Here is a 22,600-nt window from a genome sequence, read left to right as displayed (position 1 = left end):
ATATGCAGTCGTGGAATTAACACATTATTATGCCTAATTTGGACAACCAGGTATGGTGAAGATAAGGTACTTTTAAAAAAAATTAGTAAAATAAGATAAATAAATTAAAAACATTTTCTTGAATAAAAAAGAAAGTACAACAATATAAAAACAGTTACATAGAAACTAGTAATGAATGAAAATTAGTAAAATTAACTGTTAAAGGTTAGTACTATTAGTGGACCAGCAGCACGCACAATCATGTGTGCTTACGGACTGTATCCCTTGCAGACTGTATTGATATATATTGATATATAATGTAGGAACCAGAATATTAATAACAGAAAGAAACAACCCTTTTGTGTGAATGAGTGTAAATGGGGGAGGGAGGTTTTTTGGGTTGGTGCACTAATTGTAAGTGTATCTTGTGTTTTTTATGTTGATTTAATTAAAAAAAAAAAACCCCAAAAAACCCCGATACCGATAATAAAAAAAACGATACAGATAATTTCCGATATTACATTTTAATGCATATATCGGCCGATAATATCGGCCTGCCGATATTATCGGACATCTCTAATTAAAACACATTATATTTAGTCGTTTTGGTGTCTGCTGGCGTTTTTGTTTAATTATGTTTGTTTTTTCCATTTGGAAATATATCTCCTACATGAAAAAACTTCTTGCAATATGCATTTTCTTGCCACTAGGTCATTCATGATGCACCATCACAACACCGCAGCGCCTTCCAGAACACACCTTCTGCATGCTAAAAGTTCTGATGTCCAGATCACGCTTCAGTACCGCATAGAAAATATGGTTCTTATCATATCTGTGTGCTGCGTGTCAACAAGATAACAAAACGCCACAGGTTGGGCCTTATGATACCATAAATGTGGCGGGAAATTAATGTCTCCATGGTGACATCTATTATACCGTATTTTTCGGACCATAAGTCGCTCCGGAGTATAAGTCGCACCGGCCGAAAATGCCTAATAAAGAAGGAAAAAAACATATATAAGTCGGACTGGAGTATAAGTCGCATTTTTTGGGGAAATGTATTTGATAAAACCCAACTACAAGAATATACATTTGAAAGGCAATTTAAAATAAAAAAAGAATAGTGAACAACAGGCTGAATAAGTGTACGTTATATGACGCATAAATAACCAACTGAGAACGTGCCTGGTATGTTAACGTAACATATGATGGTAAGAGTCATTCAAATAACTATAACATATAGAACATGCTATACGTTTACCAAACAATCTGTCACTCCTAATCGCTAAATCCCATGAAATCTTATACGTCTAGTCTCTTACGTGAATGAGTTAAATAATAGTATTTGATATTTTACGGTAATGTGTTAATAATTTCACACATAAGTCGCTCCTGAGTATAAGTCGCACCCCCGTCCAAACTATGAAAAAAACTGCGACTTATAGTCAGAAAAATACGGTACATGCAAAAACTTAATTTAAACAGGGTGGTCTGCACCACTTTTGCACTTGTTATCAATTGTACACGTAATCTTAGTAGATCAGCCGCAACACGCCCATTGATAGTACACAACATTTTTGTAGTTTGCACCACGCTGTTTAGCACGTGTTCTTCGGATCTTAGTAGATTAGGCCCTAAGTGTGGTAACGTGCCCATGTATGTGTGTCACATACCCAAAAGTGATTGTAAAGTGGTACTGCACTGTTGGAGCCTGTCTCCTGGGTCGGCAGTGGGAAAGAAAACTGCGGCGGGGATTCCGGTGCCTGCAGAGTCAAGGCGGAAGCCCACGGCCGTCAACAGGGCCTGCCACCCAGGGACTCCGCCCACTTTATTTTCCACACTTTGCTGCGACGTGTACATGGAGTTACGCTGACCATTCTGGATCCTCTGAAGAGACTTCTCCACCTGTAACAGTGCAATTATAGTGTCAGTGTTGCACATACTTGTACTGTTATACACATATTGTGTGTCCATGTCTAACCAGGTGGAGTAAAACTCGCAGGGCATCCCGTGCACGTTCAGGATACTGCAGGATCTCTGCTAAAGCTTGTCCGATCAAAGAGGAGGGGCTGTTCAGTTTCACATCACTGCCAATCAGCATGTAACCTGGGATGAAAATATAACCATAATTAGCACATATTCAGTATATTTAACGTACTAATCAATGAATTTGCGATTAGTCACTTACCTGCCCAGTTGGAGGGGTGCGAGTACTGCTTGCTGCTCTGTACAGTTTTCATGGCATCGGCCAGCGCGGCACTAGCCTTGGTCCCATTCAGAAGGGCAGTGTAGAAAGCATGGACAAAAACCTTGGAGGCTGCCACAGGGACGGGCCACAAGGACACAAGAACACACTGAGCTCCCGCAGCCAGGAAGGAGCGGGTCAAGCCCACAACACCGTCTGCTGTCACCTTGCTGCTGGACTCCAGGTAGGAACTAGGACACAACAATGAAAACATTTGAAAGAAGTCGATGACTTTGATTTGTTCATTTTACCAAATGTTTCCTGTAAAGGGGACCTAGGATGATCTTAATCTACATTTAAAACACAGTCTAGATCAGTGGTTCTTAACCTGGGTTCGGTGAGTCGGACTCAGGGGTTCGGCGAACCCTCCGCCGCGGAGGTCGAGACACACCCGACTCATCGTGTAAATAAAAACTTCTCCCTATTGGCGTATTATGGATACGGCAACAGCAGAAGTCACACTGATTTGTTGTGAGTTCATGCACTGTGTTGGTTTTGTTCTTTGAACAAGGTGATGTTCATGCATGGTTCATTTTGTGCACTGGAAAAAAAACATAACTTTTGTCTTGAATTTGAAAAAATATATATATATTTTTCATTAAAGAAGGTTTCGGTGAATGCGCATATGAAGCTGTTGGGGTTCGGTACCTCCAACAAGGTTAAGAACCACTGGTCTAGATAATATGTGTGGGATATACATTGGTATAAATTTTGTTTCACAGTCATTTTTATAACCCATTTTTTTGAGTGCGCCTGCAGGATGTTTGATTGTGGAGGCGTTCCCAGTTTGCAAATGAAACCACAACCTACCTTCTCCATAAGTATCATAATCTTTCTATGGAAAATTTTCCTTACGGGTCGCGGGGGGGTGCTGGAGCCTATCCCAGCTGCACACGTGCGGAAGGCGGGGTACACCCTGGACAAGTCGCCACCTCATCACAGGGCCAACACAGATAGACAGACAACATTCACACTCACATTCACACACTAGGGCCAATTTAGTGTTGCCAATCAACCTATCCCCAGGTGCATGTCTTTGGAGGTGGGAGGAAGCCAGAGTACCCGGAGGGAACCCACGCAGTCACGGGGAGAACATGCAAACTCCACACAGAAAGATCCCGAGCCCAGGATTGAACCAAAGACCTTCGTATTGTGAGGCACACGTACTAACGTACCCTCTTTAAATATATATGTTGACCACTATTTTTTTTCCGTTTTACATAGATCAGTGGTTCTTAACCTTGTTGGAGGTACCAAACCCCACCGGTTTCATATGCGCATTCACGGAACCCTTCTTTAGTGAAAAATAAAATGTTTTTTTTTTTTCAAATTCAAGACAAAGTTATATGTTTTTGGTAACACTTTAGTATGGGGAACATATTCTAAGAAACAAAGACTTAATTTAGCGATTTTTGGACACTAGGGGAACATATTCTAAGTAACAAAGACTTAATTTAGAATTTTTTGGACACTAGGGGAACATATTCTAAGTAACAAACACTTAATTTAGAGTTTTTTGGACACTAGGGGAACATATTCTAAGTAACAAAGACTTAATTTAGAGTTATTTGGTTAGGGTTAGGGTTAGAGGGTTAGGGCCAGGGTTAGAGGGTTAGGCTTATTACAAGGCCATGCCGAATAAGGCATTAATAAGTACTTAATAATGACTAGTTAAGAGCCAATATGTTACTAATTTGCATGTTAATAAGCAAATAATTAATGGTGAATATGTTCCCCATACTAAAGTGTTACCATGTTTTATTACTGGTGCACAAAATGAACCGTGCATGAACATCACCTTGTTCAAACAACAAAACCAACACAGTGCATAAACTCACAACATATTACACACCTGCAAATCAGTCTGACTTCTGCTGTTGTCGTATCCGTAATAGGCCGATAGGGAGAAGTTTTTATTTACACGATGAGTCGGGTGTGTCTTGACCTCCACCGAACCCCTGAGGCCGACTCACCGAACCCCTAGGGTTCGATCGAACCCAGGTTAAGAACCACTGACATAGATTCATCCCGATCACATCATTAGGTACACCCCCACACTCGATTCAGACTGTGCATGAAAAAAACTGCTTTTAGAAGCAATATGTTATCATGCACATGCCAAAATTATATAAAAATAATATGGTATACTAGATTGTTTTCTTTACTTAATGTCTATATAAACATGTCCACCTCGCTGTGTAACTCTGCAAACAGAGACATCCAATACTACGTGCAAACTAATGCCAAAATGCATGAACCTTATGATTTGGCATTGTTTAACACAAGTATCCAACACTGTAACAACATTAATTATCTGTCTTGTCTTTTAACAAAGAAACAAGGAAGTCACAATCTTCGTTCAATGAATGTTCTGCAATTTGTCGTCCCCAAAGTAAGAACTGAACTGGGCAAGAAAGCATTTAGGTTTTCAGCAACAAATGCTTGGAATAACCTACAATTGCATCTTCAACTTCAAACCCTTGTTACATTACATGAGTTTAAAGCTTCTGTGAAAGGACTGCAGTTTACCTTGTCTGTATGCACATGTGTTATGTGAGCAAGTTTTAATCTTGTAAATTAGATGTTTTATGTGTTGTTTACTGTTTTTAATGTAACCTTGCTGCTGCCGTCTTGGCCAGGTCTCCCTTGGAAAAGAGATCTTTGAGCTCAATGGGATTTTACCTGGTTAAATAAATAAAGGCTAAATAAAATTAAAAAAATATGTCAGAAAAGACGAAATTCATCTTAGGTCCCCTTTAAATGTTTTTCTACAGCAACTTAAGCCATATTTGCCAACCTTGAGACCTCCGAATTTGGTGTATATTGTAGCATCCCGGAAGAGTTAATGCTGCAAGGGGTTCTGGGTATTTGTTCTGTTGTGTTTATGTTGTGTTACGGTGCGGATGTTCTCCCGAAATGTGTTTGTCATTTTTGTTTGGTGTGGGTTCACAGTGTGGCGCATATTTGTGACAGTGTTAAAGTTGTTTATACGGTCATTATGGCTGTTGATCAAGTATGCCTTGCATTCACTTGTGTGTGTGTAAAAGCCGCATATATTATGTGATTGGGCCGGCACGCTGTTTGTATGGAGGAAAAGCGGACCTGACGACAGGTTGTAGAGGACGCTAAAGGCAGTGCCTTTAAGGCACGCCCCCAATATTGTTGTACGGGTGGAAATCGGGAGAAAATCGGGAGAATGGTTGCCCCGGGAGATTTTCGGGAGGGGCACTGAAATTCGTGAGTCTCCCGGAAAAATCGTGAGGGTTGGCTAGTATGACTTTAGCGCTGCCCTATGTAGTCCACCTACCCAAGCACAACCAGCTTGACAGGTAACCTCAGGTCCAATATATCTGCAGCTGTCAGCAGAAACTCCTGCAAAGGTGGACTATCACAGATACTCTCCACATCGCTGCTGTCCTCCTGCATGTGGAGAGACTCCGGATTGGTGTAGCTGCTCCCGATAGATCCTTTCCTGCCACGTCCGCTACTTCCTCTCCTTCCCCTGGCACCTCTGCCGATGGTACCCCCTCCCACATTTGCACTCGCTGCACCAGGCACGCTCTCGGGGTTCGGGGTTAGCACCAGAGCTGCGAGTTTCCAGGAAATGTGAGTAGCAAAGTGGGCGCACTCCGCTTGTGTGAGGGCACTCATGACCCTTTCTTTGGTGGCTGCAGGGCCAGCGAGAGGTTGGCATCCCAGCAGCTCGGCTACCATGAGAGCCTCCTCTTCTGCGGAGGGCATGGGCCCCCACAGCCAGCGGTCCATCACAGGTGAGGGCAGCCTCGGGTTCCCCACCACTGCTGCCATTGACACACCACCGCATGGCGCTGGACCAGGACGCCGCGAGTGAGCCTAAATCCACAACAATAGTTAGATTCAGAACGTGTGTTGCAGTTTAGTGTTTCATCAACTTTTATAATAAAATGAACCTTTGCACAGGACCCAAGGCCCTGGATTGAGGGCACAGCAATGAGGCTAAAACGCTCATATAAGTACTCATTCGATGAGCTTCCTTTAAGCAGAGCGAAGGGGATCAGGTAAAGTTCTCCCTCCAGCACCATGACAAGTTGTCTGTGTCTGCCCACAGGCCCACTGGAGTGCATCAAACCCTGAAAAGGAAAAGCGCGATGATGCAGTAAGAAAATAAAGCGTGCAGTGTGCTGGCCTCGTCTCTCCCGTAGAGAGGTAATGCTCACCCCCTCCATAGGTGCAATGAGCAAATCGTAAAGTGCTCGGAGCGGAGGCTTTCCGAGGTTGCTGGAGCGACAAGACAGGGAGGAACAACCATCTTTTGCAGGAGACACGGTGTTACTGAACAAGCTGGTCATGCTCTGGCAGCTCCTGCAAGAAAAAACAACAACATTGTTACCAATTACGTTAAGGCACTTTAATGAACTTAACTTGCCTCTATAAAGTTGTTCACTAAAGATGATACGATAACAGTACATTTGAATTAAGAACCCATCCATCTTAGTACAGATGATATCATATTTGACACGGCATGATATTGCATCCTGAGCGAAAACATTATGAAAAAATGTTCTTGCTTATTCAGTCCATGTGTCAATGTCCATTTGCTGTGTAGAGGAAGTATGGTCCAGTCCCTGCAGTTTTTTGTCTATTTGTGTTTTAACAGTTGGGTGAAAAGAGTCAAAATACAGTATATTATTGCATACAGTCGTCCCTCGCCACATAGCGCTTTAAATGTTGTACTGCAAAAAGTCAGTGTTCAAAAACAATAAAAAAAATGTTTTATTTGAACTAAGCTAAATTATCTGCCAATAGAACAAGAAAATTCGGCTGGTTAAGACTTTCCAAAACAAGTAAAATTAGCTAACCTCAATGAACCCAAAAATACCTTAAAATAAGTATAATCTCACTAATAACCACTTTTCTTGGTAGAAAAAAAAGAGACCTTTTTGCTCAATATGTTGGAAAATATTCTTAAATTAAGTAAATTCTAGTGCCATTATCTTGACATAATGATATGCGCTTGGCATCATGATTTTTTTTTTCATGCTTGAAGTAAGAAATTATTACTTTAAAAAAGTAGTTTTATACTTGTGAGTGTTAATGACACAGCTTTGCATCAGTTGATATTCTCGTTTCAAGCATGTTTTACTCAATATAGGTCATACAATCTCAGCTACACGCTGTAAAATCTTACTGAGATAATTTAGGACCAAAACACTCTAACATAAAATCTGCTTAGTGAGAAGAAGTATCTTATCAGACAGAAAATATAACCCTTATTTGAGATATTTAATCTTACTTAGATTTCAGTTTTTGCAGTGTGCGGCCTAATTACATCGCTGATTTGTTTGGGATACAGTATTTTCTTCAAAAAACACCCTCCACTCTTAATTAATAACAAGGTCGTAGAAAACGATTCAAATTTTTAGGGGTGACTATAACAGAAGATCTATGCTGGGACATTAATACTGCTTCTACAGTCGTAAAGGCCCAACAATGTATTTTCTTTCTAAGGAATCTGAAATGTGCAAACATTCCGCAAAAATTAATGGTCAACTTTTACAACTGTGCCATCAGTAGTGTCCTAACACAGTGTTTGCCGTGAACAACAGTCTGGTGTTCCGTGGGAGATTATGTAATTTCACCTAGCTGGGTTAAAAGTATTTTTTGCAAACCGGTAGTTATAATCCGAAAATAAAGTGCCGTTGTTGAGTGTCTGTGCTGTCTAGAGCTCTGCAGAGTAACCGTGTAATACTCAGTAGGTGGCAGCAGGTAGCTAATTGCTTTGTAGATGTCGGGAACGACGATGGTTTGTCGTGATCCCAATATGCAGACGACAGCGGAAGCGGAAGGCAGTGTGTAGGTAAAGCAAAAATAAACAAAAGGCGAGTGCCGCTAAGAAAAGGCATTGAAGCTTAGGGAAGGCTATTATGCAGAACGAAACTAAAAACTGAACTGGCTGCAAAGTAAACAAAAACAGAATGCTGGACGACAGCAAAGACTTGCAGCGTGTGGAGCAGAGACGGCGTCCACAAAGTACATCCGAACATGACATGACAATCAACAACGTCCACACAAAGAAGGATAGCGTCCACACAACTTAAATAGTCTTGATTGCTAAAACAAAGCAGGTGCTGGAAATAGCGCTCAAAGGAACACATGAAACTGCTACAGGAAAATACCAACAAAACAGGAAAAAGCGACTAAAATGGGAGCGCAAGACAAGAACTAAAACACTACACACAGGAAAACACCAAAAAACTCAAAATAAGTCACGCCGTGATGTGACAGGTCGTGACAGTACACATACTTTGAGGCAAGAGCTATAGTGATTCATGGTTGGTTATGGTTTGAATTCATATCCAACAATTGCGAGAACGACTTTTAATTGTCAATATCGACTGCTGAGCTTCATTTTTGAATGTTTTCTGCTGGTGGTGTGCCTCCGGATTTTTTCAATTAAAAAAATTGTGCCTTGGCTCAAAAAAGTTTGAAAAACACTGTCCTAACATACAGGTTTTTTAGTGCGGTTTGCTAGCTGCACTAACAGGCCCTCCAGCGAGTGGTCAAAACGGCGGGGAAAATAACAGGTACAATACTCCCAGAGATGAGTGCCATGTACACCGCTTGCTGTCTAAAGAGAGTACGCAACATCCTGAAGGACAGGCACCACCCAGCACATGTCCTCTTCAACCTGCTACCCTCTGGAAGAAGGTATAGGTCTATTTGCGCCAGGACCACCAGAATGTCTCATAGTCTGTATCCCCAGGCTGTCAGGCTGCTAAATGAACAGCCTGCCCCTTTACTGCCCCCGTCCATCTCAATACCTCACTCTTCACCACCTCAATAATTGTGCCCTGGACATTGCATTGCTGCAACACCGACATAACACTCTTCAGACATCTGACTGTTCGGACACCCCGCATACCCCTTATCTCTATTTTCTTTACAATGCTAATGAAAACTACTGTCAACCTGCACATCAATGCAGTTTCTATGCCGCTAGACCAGTGGTTCTTAACCTTGTTGGAGGTACCGAACCCCACCAGTTTCATATGAGCATTCACCGAACCCTTCTTTAGTGAAAAATAAAATGTGTTGTTTTTTTTTCAAATTCAAGACAAAGTTATATGTTTTTGGTAACACTTTAGTATGGGTAACATATTCTAAGTAACAAAAACTTAATTTAGAGTTATTTGGACACTAGGGGAACATATTCTAAGTAATAAAGACTTAACTTAGAGTTATTTGGTTAGGGTTAGGGTCAGGGTTAGAAAGTTAGGGTTATAATAAGGCCATGCCGAATAAGGCATTAATAAGTACTTAATAATGACTAGTTAAGAGCCAATATGTTACTAATTTGCATGTTAATAAGCAACTAATTAATGGTGAATATGTTCCCCATACTAAAGTGTTACCATGTTTTTTTACTGGTGCATAAAATGAACCGTGCATGAGCATCCCCTTGTTCAAAGAACAAAACCAACACAGTGCATAAACTCACAACAAATTACACACCTGCCAACCAGTCAGCTGTTGCCATATCCGTAATACGTTGATAGGGAGAAGTTTTTATTTACACGATGAGTCGGGTGTGTTTTGACTTCCGCCGACTCACCGAACCCCTAGGGTTCGATCGAACCACTGCGCTAGACTAAGCGCCAACAAAATCTCGTTGACATGTATGACTTGTGTTATTATGACAATACAGGAACTGATTGATTGATTAAAGCATTTAAAAATAAAGGTTTTATTTAATAATTTTGAAGCATAAAAATGGCTCTATATATATATATATATATATATATATATATATATATATATATATATATATATATATATATATATATATATATATCTATATATATACACATATATATATGTGTGTGTGTATATATATATATATATACACATATATATATGTGTGTGTGTATATATATATATATATATATATATATATATATATATATATATATATATATATACATATATATATATATATATATATATATATATACAGATACATATATACTGTATATAAATATATATATATATATATATATATATATATATATATATATATATATATATATATATATATATATATATACAGGCACTGTTTGGATTACGTGTACCATTAATAACAACAGGATTCCTCTTCCAACATGACTGTGCACCAGTGCACAAAGCAAGGTCCATAAAGACATGGATGACAGAGTCTGGTGTGGATTAACTTGACTGGCCTGCACAGAGTCCTGACCTGAACCCGATAGAACACCTTTGGGATGAATTAGAACGGAGACTGAGAGCCAGGCCTTCTCGACCAACATCAGTGTGTGACCTCACCAATGCGCTTTTGGAAGAATGGTCGAAAATTCCTATAAACACACTCTGCAACCTTAGAAGAGTTGAAGCTGTAATAGCTGCAAAAGGTGGACCGACCATATTGAACCCTATGGGTTAGGAATGGGATGGCACTTCAAGTTCATATGTGAGTCATGTATGTACATGGTTAGTGTGGATGTGAGTCTTGCCCAAAGTCGTCTGGAATAGGCTCCAGCTCACTTGTTGGAAAATACATGGATGTTGAGAGAGTCTGACAAGGCACAGTGTCTGAAGTAGAAGAAGTGTTCAAGACTCCACTAGGTGGCAGTGTTGGACTGTGGTATGTTGCAATTACAGCATGTGCAGTTGCCTTGAGTCCTACAATTATTTAAAGGCACCATTTAAAGAGATGGATGGTAAAAAAAACAACCAAAAAACCCTAATATAATAGGTATGTCAGATATGCATTATGAATGAGGTCTGCCACAAATTGGAATGTGTTGACTCCCAATGTGCCCGTGTGTTTGAGTAAGAAGACACAACATACTGAGAACTTGCTAATGATGGCCATAGGGTAGAAAACCTTTGGTGCAGTAGGAGCACAGGGCCAGGTTTTATTGCCATACTTGTCACAAGCCTCCATCTGCTATTCCCTTCCCAGCCCCAGCCAAAAGGCATCTAGCTGGCTCTTATGGGAGCCCGAGGCCACGAGCTTCTCTCTAATGCCTCTCAACACTGGCCCTCTCTCTCTCAGCCTTTGGCATGAGCCTGGATGGAAAGCAAACAATCGTTTGTTAGCCTGACAGGATGGAAGAATGAAAGGGATAATCCAAGACAATGTGAGTGTCAAGTGTAGCTGGTGAACAGGCCGGAGGAGGATGGTTCTTTGCTAATGTGGGTGCCTACTTTGGGGGTCAACACGTAAAACTGCTGATACAAAAAAAGGACAACAAATTATTATCTTACACATATTTAGTGAAACCATACCTTCCAATGTGAAGGAATGTAAATTGTCGGATTTGAATTAGGGAGGTTCGGATCAGGGTTTTATGCTGCCGATCCCAATACGATCATCCATGAATAAGATCAGTCGATACCAATACCGATTCCAATCACATGTATAAACGGTAAATTTTTCCTTGATGTATGGTGAGTGCTGTTGAGATTGACTAGTTTGATGCAACTGTTTGTTAAAAACAAAGTCAAAACTGCACAATAATTAAACAAACGCAAAAACGATGATATACTATTGATCTAAAGCAGTTGTTTTTTTGTAATCAATGTCATCCTCTGTCCAGGGAATTATTCCCTGAGTTTGTAAACTAAAAAAATATTTTCAGAAAATAAAAATATCCACCTAATCACTCTAGTATCAATCATGTACTGATCTTACCCTCGGTATCGACACCACAAATCTATGGATCGATCCGCCGTCTTACTGACTGTGTATGGACTGTGACAATGCAGACCCACCAACAGTTGTTGTTATATTATCCTCTCTCAAACTCTTATTAATCTACTTGTTAATTTCCTGTTAATATCTGCTTATGTTCTGATGTATCGCAATTCCATCTACACTTCTTACACTTTATCAAGGTGTTTCAAGCCAGTTTAGCGGTTGGCTTTGCTATTAGTATGCCTGATCCTGGCTTTCTCTAAGTGTGTGTAACATGTTTAGCCTCATCTTCCAGTGAAAATAATATTTCATAAGGATGCTTAAGATACTATTAAATGCAGTTTATTTGCTGGTCTGATAATGATTATTATTAGTTTAGAAGAACAGTTCCACACCGTGTATGACAGGCCTGGGCAATTATTTGACTCGGGGGGCCAGATTTAGATAAAAAAAAGTGTGTCTGGGGGCAGATATATCTATTTTTAGGAACACTAATACAAAACCTCATAATAATGATTGAAAGCTAAAAACGTTATGACAGACCGCCTTAAAAAACTGAATGGAAGTTGACATTTTTTTTACTAAATGAGACACCCAGAATGTACATGAAAATACAGAATGTGGGATTTACAATATTAACTATGAAGGATAAAACACTGAATATTGACAACATATTTTACAATCAACCGAAACACAACCAAAATGCAACAAACATAGTAAAATATGAACGCGAAGGGTAAAAAAAAACCCCACCTACAATCTGAGATATCTCATAGTGACCATAGTAACTACGGTAATTAGATGACCATAGTAACTAATTAGATGACCATAGTAACTACTATATCATGCAGATTCCAAGCATTGAAAGACTTAGTATAGTTGAAGACTTACGGTCATTAGAAAACATCACTGCACATCATAATGGCAGCTACACTTTCCATCTTAAACATCTAAAACAATTATTTGGGAATGTCCGGCGGGCCAGATTGAAAAGCTCAACGGGCCGCATGCGGCCCCCGGGCCTTAATTTGCCCAGGTCTGGTGTATGAAGATATATGATTACCATAATTTCCGGACCACAAGCAGCTATTTTTCTCCCAAACTTTGAACCCTGCGTGTTACGGCTCAAGCACCTGCTGCCACACATTCTTCTGTACGCTCCTCTGAGCACACCCCGGACACACCCACGGGCGTTCCTCTCCTGCCGCAGCTGCGCCCCCGCTCACTCTGCAATCTACACACCTGACGCTGATGAGAGCTCCACGTCCTTCTTAAGCCAGCATGTCCAGTGCTCCAGTGCCAGAACATAGCTACCTGTACAGTACGTCTCTAGCTTTTTGCCTATGTGCCTCCCCGCTCTCCGTGTTTCCCCTCTTCTGTGCTCATTGTGTCTTGTCCTGTGTCGTCATCCCGCAGCTCCTCTTCGTTCCCTGGTTTCGAGCTGTGTGTCTCGTCTCCCCGGATTCCCTCTGGACTTCTAGCTTCCTCCCTGGATCTCGACCTTTCGACTGCCCCCGGACTACGTCGCCTCGCTCCAGCCCTTGGCCTCTTGCCTGCCCACGGACCTCCGAGCCTGCCTTGCCCTCTCTGGACTTCCGCATCTTTCACAACACGCACCTTCAACACCCACCACGTAATCGCCTCACATAGACACACACCACGTATTTTGGTTAATTACACACGTCACCTACTTGTGCTTAATAAAACGCTGCAAGCTAAACGACGTCCCTGCCTCAGTGCCGTCTCCTTCTCCGCTGTACCGTTACACTGCGGCTTATAAAACGGTGCGGCTAATTTATGGATTTCTTTCGCCAACAGCCATAATGTTTTGTATTCAACAAATAGTTTTCATTGAAACACCGACAGACACTGAAAAGGTGTGTTATTGTTTGTGGCATTGTGCCATCTTTTGGGACAAGTTTGCTCACTGCAGGTGCTGATGGTTTAAAATGTATTTCCTGTTTCGTCCTTTTAACCGGAAGTACGACCGTCCATAGCATTTCTGCTCGAAAGGATTCTTCATTCAACAGTCCAAGAAACGTCTGTTTAGCGAATTGGAGCGCTAGCTCCTACAGCTAGTGGGTCCATGACGATGACTTCTGTTTTGTTTGATCAGTCGTTTTACTGCTGTGTGACCGGCACTGTTTGGAAACAATTAGGGTATGTAAATAAACATTTACCGAATCATTCGTACCGGTATATATCTGCGGCCTATAGTCCGGTGCGGCTAATATATATACCGTATTTTTCGGACTATACGTCGCAGTTTTTTTCATAGTTTGGCCGGGGGTGCGACTTATACTCAAGAGCGACTTATGTGTGAAATTAACACATTACCGTAAAATATCAAATAATATTATTTAGCTCATTCACGTAAGAGACTAGACGTATAAAATTTCATGGGATTTAGCGATTAGGAGTGACAGATTGTTTGGTAAACGTATAGCATGTTCTATATGTTATAGTTATTTGAATGACTCTTACCATAATATGTTACGTTAACATACCAGGCACGTTCTCAGTTGGTTATTTATGCGTCATATAACGTACACTTATTCAGCCTGTTGTTCACTATTCTTTATTGATTTTAAATTGCCTTTCAAATGTCTATTCTTGGTGTTGGGTTTTATCAAATAAATTTCCCCAAAAAATGCGACTTATACTCCAGTGCGACTTATATATGTTTTTTTCCTTCTTTATTATGCATTTTCGGCCGGTGCGACTTATACTCTGGAGCAACTTATAGTCCGAATAATACGGTAATTATATTAATTTTTTCAAAAATTTGGTGAGTGGTGCGTTCTATAGTACGGAAAATATGGTCCTTGCTAGCTGCTTGTCAAAGGGCATCTGAGTTTCTGATCGGCTTTAAAAGGCATTAATCAGCAATGGTCGTGGATCTGTGGACCAGCTCTATACTCTCGGCAGGGTCCTTGAGGGTGCATGGGAGTTTGCCCAACCAGTCTACATGTGTTTTGTGGACTTGGAGAAGGCATTCGACCGTGTCCCTCGGGAAGTCCTGTGGAGAGTGCTCAGAGAGTATGGGGTATCGGACTGTCTGATTGTGGCGGTCCGCTCCCTGTATGATCAGTGCCAGAGTTTGGTCCGCATTGCCGGCAGTAAGTCGGACACGTTTCCAGTGAGGGTTGGACTCCGCCAAGGCTGCCCCTTTGTCACAGATTCTGTTCATAACTTTTATGGACAGAATTTCTAGGCGCAGTCAAGGCGTTGAGGGGATCTGGTTTGGTGGCTGCAGGATTAGGTCTCTGCTTTTTGCAGATGATGTGGTCCTGATGGCTTCATCTGGCCAAGATCTTCAGCTCTCACTGGATCGGTTCGCAGCTGAGTGTGAAGCGACTGGGATGAGAATCAGCACCTCCAAGTCCGAGTCCAAAAGGGTGGAGTGCCATCTCCGGGTTGCGGAGGAGACCCTGCCCCAAGTGGAGGAGTTCAAGTACCTCGGAGTCTTGTTCACGAGTGAGTGAAGAGTGGATCGTGAGATCAACAGGCGGATCGGTGCGGCGTCTTCAGTAATGCGGACGCTGTATCGATCCGTTGTGGTGAAGAAGGAGCTGAGCCGGAAGGCAAAGCTCTCAATTTACCGGTCGATCTACGTTCCCATCCTCACCTATGGTCATGAGCTTTGGGTTGTGACCGGAAGGACAAGATCACGGGTACAAGCGGCCGAAATGAGTTTCCTCCGCCGGGTGGTGGGGCTCTCCCTTAGAGATAGGGTGAGAAGCTCTGCCATCCTGGGGGAGCTCAAAGTAAAGCCGCTGCTCCTCCACATCGAGAGGAGCCAGATGAGGTGGTTCGGGCATCTGGTCAGGATGTCACCCGAACTTCTCCCTAGGGAGGTGTTTACGGCACGTCCGACCGGTAGGAGGCCACGGGGAAGACCCAGGACACGTTGGGAAGACTATGTCTACCGGCTGGCCTGGGAACGCCTCGGGATCCCCCGGGAAGAGCTGGATGAAGTGGCTGGGGAGAGGGAAGTCTGGGCTTCCCTGCTTAGGCTGCTGCACCCGCGACCCGACATCGGATAAGCGGAAGAAGATGGATGGATGGATGGGCTATTAGGTACTTTTTCCACGAAAATTGGTGGCCGATCAATCGTCACAATTTGAAAGTATTCAAATAAAATTGCATCAGATGTCTTTGTAATACCTCTTAAAGAATGTTAGAATATTTTGTGTTTTTGACTTGTGTTTTAATTCTAGGTTATTGTCCTTATAATACAGTCGTTAGATCCTTGAGCAGTAAGGCGGTACAGAATGCAATTCACACACAGTTTATCATCATAACCCAGCGATGTATGCGTTGAACTGACAATGAGCTTTGCCTCTGTCCTCTCTTGCTTTAACAATGAGATCGATGGTCGGCTCCACAGTACAAGGAGCTATCTATTTCCTGGCTTTTTTTTTTTTTTGAGGCAAAAAAAAAAGAATGAGTGGATTATTACCGGGAGCCCATTAAAGCAGCTTAATGAGCACCAAGACTCAATTAAAGACGGAATTACCCTCTCATCAAAGAGAAGCTCAAAAGAGGACGAGGACAGGGAAATATGACACAGTCACACATGCCCGTAATCTATGGGTGTACATTACCAACCAGCACCAGTGGAAACGAGCGCTTTGCTTCGTAATATGATAAATTATTTGATGATTGGTAAATGAACGAGCTATAGCCTGACCGAAATGTCTACCCCAGCAAACAGACGGGACAGACAAATACCTCCACACACTGGTGACAGTGTCTGGCATGTACTGTATATGCACACATGGACCCGCCTCATCAGAACAGACAGATGATAAGGGCTTTAGAGGCTTGGCTCGACTCAGTCTATCTAATAAGGGGATTCCGCACATACTGCCTCTGCACGGGCTGAACAATGGAAAATGACTCCTTTCACAGATGAATCAGTGAATCCCCCTTACCAAAGCTGATTTCCCCGTTTCTTTACAGACTCTCTAGGTGCGCACAAATGTCCAGGTGCAAACTACCTGTTGAAAAGGTTGTTTCTGGACACCATGCGCAAGAAGCCCGTGGGATCAGTGACGGAGTTAAGCTTGTTGTTTATCTCCTCAAATTGTTGGTCCAACAAATCTCCCGCCTCGCTCTCCGTCTCGCTGCTTGAACACCCTCTGAAAAATACAAAAAAGAGGCAGACGTATGAGAAGGCAGTGGTGCTGGCACAAGAACTGCACTTCAGCAAAGTACAGTACAAAGACGTACATTGTCACCTGCCAGGGGATAAATCAACTAAAACCATTCCTGCATGCCCAAAATGCACATAGTTCAACCCACACATAGATGGCCTAATTTCACAGTCTTGGTCCAAAAACCCCAGCAGAGCTTAATCCTTTCATTACAATGCTGATGATGCTGATCCAGCCATTCCATTGAGGAGTCAACCACCCCCACCCTGCTGCTATCTTTCTCTTTATTACTGATAAATCCCTGTAATGTAACTCTGCAATATCACCCTGCTCCTGCTACACCAAAACGCTACTGGAATAATGCACATGTAATTTAAGTATTAGCCTGCACCAAAACCATGTGCACCACCTCATTAATAGTAATAAGTAAGTACATCTTTAATTTCACTGATATTTCAGATTGAACCTTATTTTTACTACTAAACATCCTTTTGTGACAATGCCGCATGTCGGCTGTTGGTGTGATCCTAGGATGCAGAGAAGAATAGGCAAAGTGCAAGCAGGAGCACCCTTTATTAGGTACCAGGTCGAGCAGGAACTCAGAAGGCAACAGAACACTTTGGAATACACTAGATCAGGGATATTCAACAACATTTTTGGGGGGACAAATTTCCAGAAAGCTAAGGATCTCGGGTCCCACTTCTACCTCCACTATTAGTCTTATTTTGAATATTCCGGAGAACCAGCGTTCTCCACAGTAAACATTTGACATTGGTTTATTTATTGTGTCAGAGTTGCTTTTTTTAAGGACCTTCTGCAAAAAAGCTAGTCAAAGTTAATCTCTATGACAGCCCTCTATTGTTCTAAAAGTGGAACTGCAATTTTTTTGGAATTGTGATTGTTCACGATCATTATGAGGGACAAGAACACACGTCTTTTTTCGCCTCCAAATGAAAGCCCTCTAAAACAACTTCAAAACCTTCCATCAATATTTTATATACACACTGCAAGTATATACTGTATATAATGTAGGGTTGTCCCGATACCAATAATTTGGTACCGGTACCGGTACCAAAATGTATATCGATACTTTTCAAAATAAAGAGAACTACAAAATATGTCAATATTGGCTTTATTTTAACAGAAAATCTTACAATACAATAAACATATGTTTCCTGTTGTATTTAAATAACAATTCTAGAAGGTTAAAATATAAATTAAAGGGCATTAAACACATTTTGTTTTTCTTGTGGCACTCAAAGAACAATTTACAATTTTCCATATTACATATAGTCTGCCACAATCAAGGATTAGATTAGAATATAATAACAAAGCTTTATTGACATTATATTAAATGCAGTATACATATATATATATATATATAAATTGTTGCGTCTGACCAGCCTTCCTCTCAGGGAATTAAAGTCACTGGTCAATCCCAAATTCTTTCAGATGACATATATGTTGAGTAAGAAGGACCATCAAGACAGAATAGGAATATTATCAAGTTTTACTAAAGCTTGAGGAGACCAGTCCTTACAAATGCGCTAATACCAGCATCCAGAAGTGGCCTGAAAGCCAAACGGAAAGAGACAACTTATAGAATACGAAAACAGCCCCCGCCCTGCCCAGAAAGGAACACAGCCTCTTTGTTCTAATACTGATAAGGTAAAACGGGAGTATGCTATACTCCCACATTCCAACCCTTCAAGGTAAAGCACAGAGTTTACTTGCGGACACAAGATACAAGCAAAAAGAGTACACATGGGAAAATATTAGCTGCTTTAAACATGACTATGAATAAAGAAAGAACTCTTAAAAATATATGCATTCTCCACAGTATATTATATATATATATATATATATATATATATATATATATATATATATATATATATATATATATATATATATATATATATATATATATATATATATATATATATATATATATATATATATAAATATATTAATATATATATAGTATACAAAAGCACAATTTAAACACTTGGATAAAATAATTTGCTGTAGATAAAGCCCATTGACGTGGAAATTATGAATATTAAATATGATACATATATTTACAATGATGTTAGTTCGATCACTGAAAATATAATTTATGTTATCTACATAAGCTGTAGCTGTAATTCCTAAATGGTAAATGTCATATTTTTTTCAAACCTCTTAAATCAAAGCTACAATTCAACACTTCAATAACATGGTGATTTATTTGTTTATTTGAAATCCAGTGGGAGTGTCACAATGTGTATACTGTAATGGTGAAATCATACAAAGACTGTCACTGTCCAAATACTTCTTGACCTTACTGCAGCAAAGGATGTAGAAGTTGTGTTTACATTTAGAATACCACTCAAATGTTTGAACATACTTACTTACGGCTATAAATGAGATGTTCTATGTCATCCGATAACATAAAAAAAATAGCTCTGTTAACCATTAAAAAAATCCAATAAGGCGAGATTAGGTGGGTTAGGGTGAGCAAATCAAGCACTCCCTTTTCTCCTGCTCGTAGCCTTTCATAAACTGCTCCTGACCTCACAGTGAACAAACACGGCGTCGGTCGTATGGGATCTCCTCACTGTTTCATGGGAAGACATTCTTAAAGCGCAATTTGCACCAAATGTTCTGCAAACATTCCGCAATGGGGAAAAAAAAACATGGCACTTCAACACATCAAACCTTATCAGCCACCTAAAATGCCAGCATCGCTACGTCGGTGTTGTGAAATCCTACAAAGACGCCTGCGCTACTGAAGAAGCTAATCACTAATATATTACTTACACTAGGGATGGGCGATATGGTTGAAAAAGTATATCTCGATATATTTTTGCTTAAACTCGATATTCGATATATTTTCCGGTGAAAATATACGTATAATCATTTTTGAGCAATATTCACTGAAATTGAAGTGAATGACAACTGTACTGTAAACTGTCAGTGGCACTTTTATTAACCCAGTTAGTCAAGATGGGTATTTACAGCAAGAAAATAAAGTGTTTAAGTAGTACAGACTTACATAATATGAATAAAATAGAAAAATATCCTTTCTACATAAAATATATAACATAGCTGTGCAAATAATACAACATGTATCAAACTCAGATAAAAAATACATTTGCAGACAAGGACTTTTTAATTCCCAGTCGACGATGTAATGGACTGTCACACATGTACGGTTCTGTGGTCCTACTAGATGTGGTCAGGACAAAGTAAGTGACTTTACCTAATTGTGCGGTTATGATCTTCCTCACTTTGGCGTACATTTCTCGCCTCTGATTAGCCAGTCCGTAATGTTTTGCCGTACTCTGCCGATATTATCGGCCGATAAATGCTTTAAAATGTAATATCGGAAATTATCGGTATCGGTTTCAAAATTATCGGTATCGGTTTCAAAAAGTAACATTTATGACTTTTTAAAACGCCGCTGTGTACACGGACGTAGGGAGAAGTTCAGAGCGCCAATAAACCTTAAAGGCACTGCCTTTGCGTGCCGGCCCACTCACATAATATCTACGGCTTTTCACACACACACAAGTGAATGCAAAGCATACTTGGTCAACAGCCATACAGGTCACACTGACGGTAGCCGTATAAACAACTTTAACACTGTTACAAATATGCGCCACACTGTGAACCCACACCAAACAAGAATGACAAACACATTTCGGGAGAACATCCGCACCGTAACACAACATAAACACAACAGAACAAATACCCAGAACCCCTTGCAGCACTAACTCTTCCGGGACGCTACAATATACACCCCCGCTACCCCTTACCCCCCACCCCCACATCAACCCCGCCCACCTCAACCATCTCATGCTCTCTCAGGGAGAGCATGTCCCAAATTCCAAGCTGCTGTTTTGAGGCATGTTAAAAAAAATCATGTGCTTTGTGACTTCATTAATGAATATGGCAGTGCCATGTTGGCATTTTTTTCCATAACTTGAGTTGATTTATTTTGGAAAACCCTGTTACATTGTTTAATGCATCCAGCGGGGCATCACAGCAAAATTAGGCATAATAATGTGTTAATTAGACGACTGTACATATCGGTATCGGTTGATATCAGAATCGTTAATTAAGAGTTGGACAATATCGGAATATCGGCAAAAAAGCCGTTATCGGACATCTCTACTCTTAACCAATAGTGACTCATCATTTTAAACCAACCAACCAATCATGGATTTTCTTATACATAAACCAACCAATAATTGATCTTTCCCGTATATTTTGTCCCCTGCCCGTGGAGTTGCACTAGTCCAGTTCTCTCTCTTTTCCCTCTCTCTTCTTTTGTAGCAGGTAGCTTAGCTATCTGCTACATGGGTCTAAAAATAGCTAAGCTACGAAAATCGCTACTTGTTTAAAAAGTAGCAAAGCTACTGCCAAGTTACTGGGAAATGTAGTTAAGCTACGTAGCTTCGATTTTGAAGTTAATTATTTTTAATTTGAAAAACGTATTTTCTACCACTGTTGTCGTAAACCGGAATGGATGATCAAAAACCGTACTCATTACAGGAAAATCGTAGTTGTTGGCAGGTATGCAGAAGTTTGCGTTTTACTTACTAGTTGGTCACTGGCACACTGCTGGTGGCACAGTCAGACTCCATTTTTGCGTGTGTGTTGTTGTTGTTGTTGTGGGAGGGAACACAACAAATAAGCGGTGTTTGGTCATTTTAACATGAAAAAAATGATATCGATATTACGATATTTTCTTAATTCATATTTAAGAAGTTGCCTTCCAGGGGGTTCTTCGGACCACCAATCATTCTCATGAGGGTTATAATACAGTTTTATTTTCGTTCTCAGCAGGTTGCTTTTCAGCAGTTGTCTTTTTCTGTCTGTGTTCGTTACGCTCTCGCTCTCACTCCAGCTCCCCTCCAGCTCCAACAACTCTCTCCTCCCGGCTGCTGCCTTTTAACAGAGCGACAGGTGATTAGATAACCAGGCCCAGGTGGGCCATCGACGCACCTGTCGCTGATTTCGAAGCCGGTCCTGGCACAGCCCGCTTCGCTGCAGGCCCGCAGGCCACGCCCCCCTCCACACATATCTTGTTTAAATATATATCGATGTATCTTACAAACTCGATATATCGCCCAGCCCTAACTTACACACATTTAAAGGCCAAAACATTAGGTACACTGACCAATGCAAGCATCATTATGTCTTTAAAATATTGAATTTTCACAGTTATTAATTTTATTATTATTTATTCTGGTTGTAGTGTGGAGTTGTATAATCATTAGAGATGTCCGATAATGGCTTTTTTGCCGATATTCAATATTCCGATATTGTCCAACTCTTAATTAACGATTCCGATATTAACCGATACCGATATATACAGTCGTGGAATTAACACATTATTATGCCGAATTTTGTTGTGATGCCCCGCTGGATGCATTAAACAATGTAACAAGGTTTTCCAAAATAAATCAACTCAAGTTATGGAAACAAATGCCAACATGGCACTGCCATATTTATTATTGAAGTCCCAAAGTGCAT

At 40.8% G+C, this 22,600-nt stretch overlaps 1 protein-coding gene across 4 annotated transcripts in view; it reads right to left on the bottom strand.

The window, feature by feature from the left end:
* The window catches only part of LOC133652447 (tetratricopeptide repeat protein 28-like), a 605,917-nt gene that overhangs the window by 8,731 nt on the left and 574,586 nt on the right, over window positions 1-22,600 (bottom strand). For all 4 annotated transcript variants that reach the window (XM_062051209.1, XM_062051210.1, XM_062051211.1 and 1 more), the window contains 7 exons: window positions 16,922-17,062; window positions 6,421-6,565; window positions 6,154-6,333; window positions 5,532-6,076; window positions 2,168-2,415; window positions 1,961-2,085; window positions 1,653-1,884 (listed from right to left, as the gene is read on the bottom strand). In XM_062051209.1, the coding sequence (XP_061907193.1) occupies window positions 1,653-1,884; window positions 1,961-2,085; window positions 2,168-2,415; window positions 5,532-6,076; window positions 6,154-6,333; window positions 6,421-6,565; window positions 16,922-17,062 (1,616 nt within the window). The remainder of the gene's footprint in view (window positions 1-1,652; window positions 1,885-1,960; window positions 2,086-2,167; window positions 2,416-5,531; window positions 6,077-6,153; window positions 6,334-6,420; window positions 6,566-16,921; window positions 17,063-22,600) is intronic.

This window comes from Entelurus aequoreus, linkage group LG06 (genome assembly GCF_033978785.1).
Source record: "Entelurus aequoreus isolate RoL-2023_Sb linkage group LG06, RoL_Eaeq_v1.1, whole genome shotgun sequence".
In the NCBI taxonomy this organism is placed as follows: domain Eukaryota; kingdom Metazoa; phylum Chordata; class Actinopteri; order Syngnathiformes; family Syngnathidae; genus Entelurus; species Entelurus aequoreus.
This window is presented reverse-complemented; position numbering and strand designations above follow the sequence as displayed.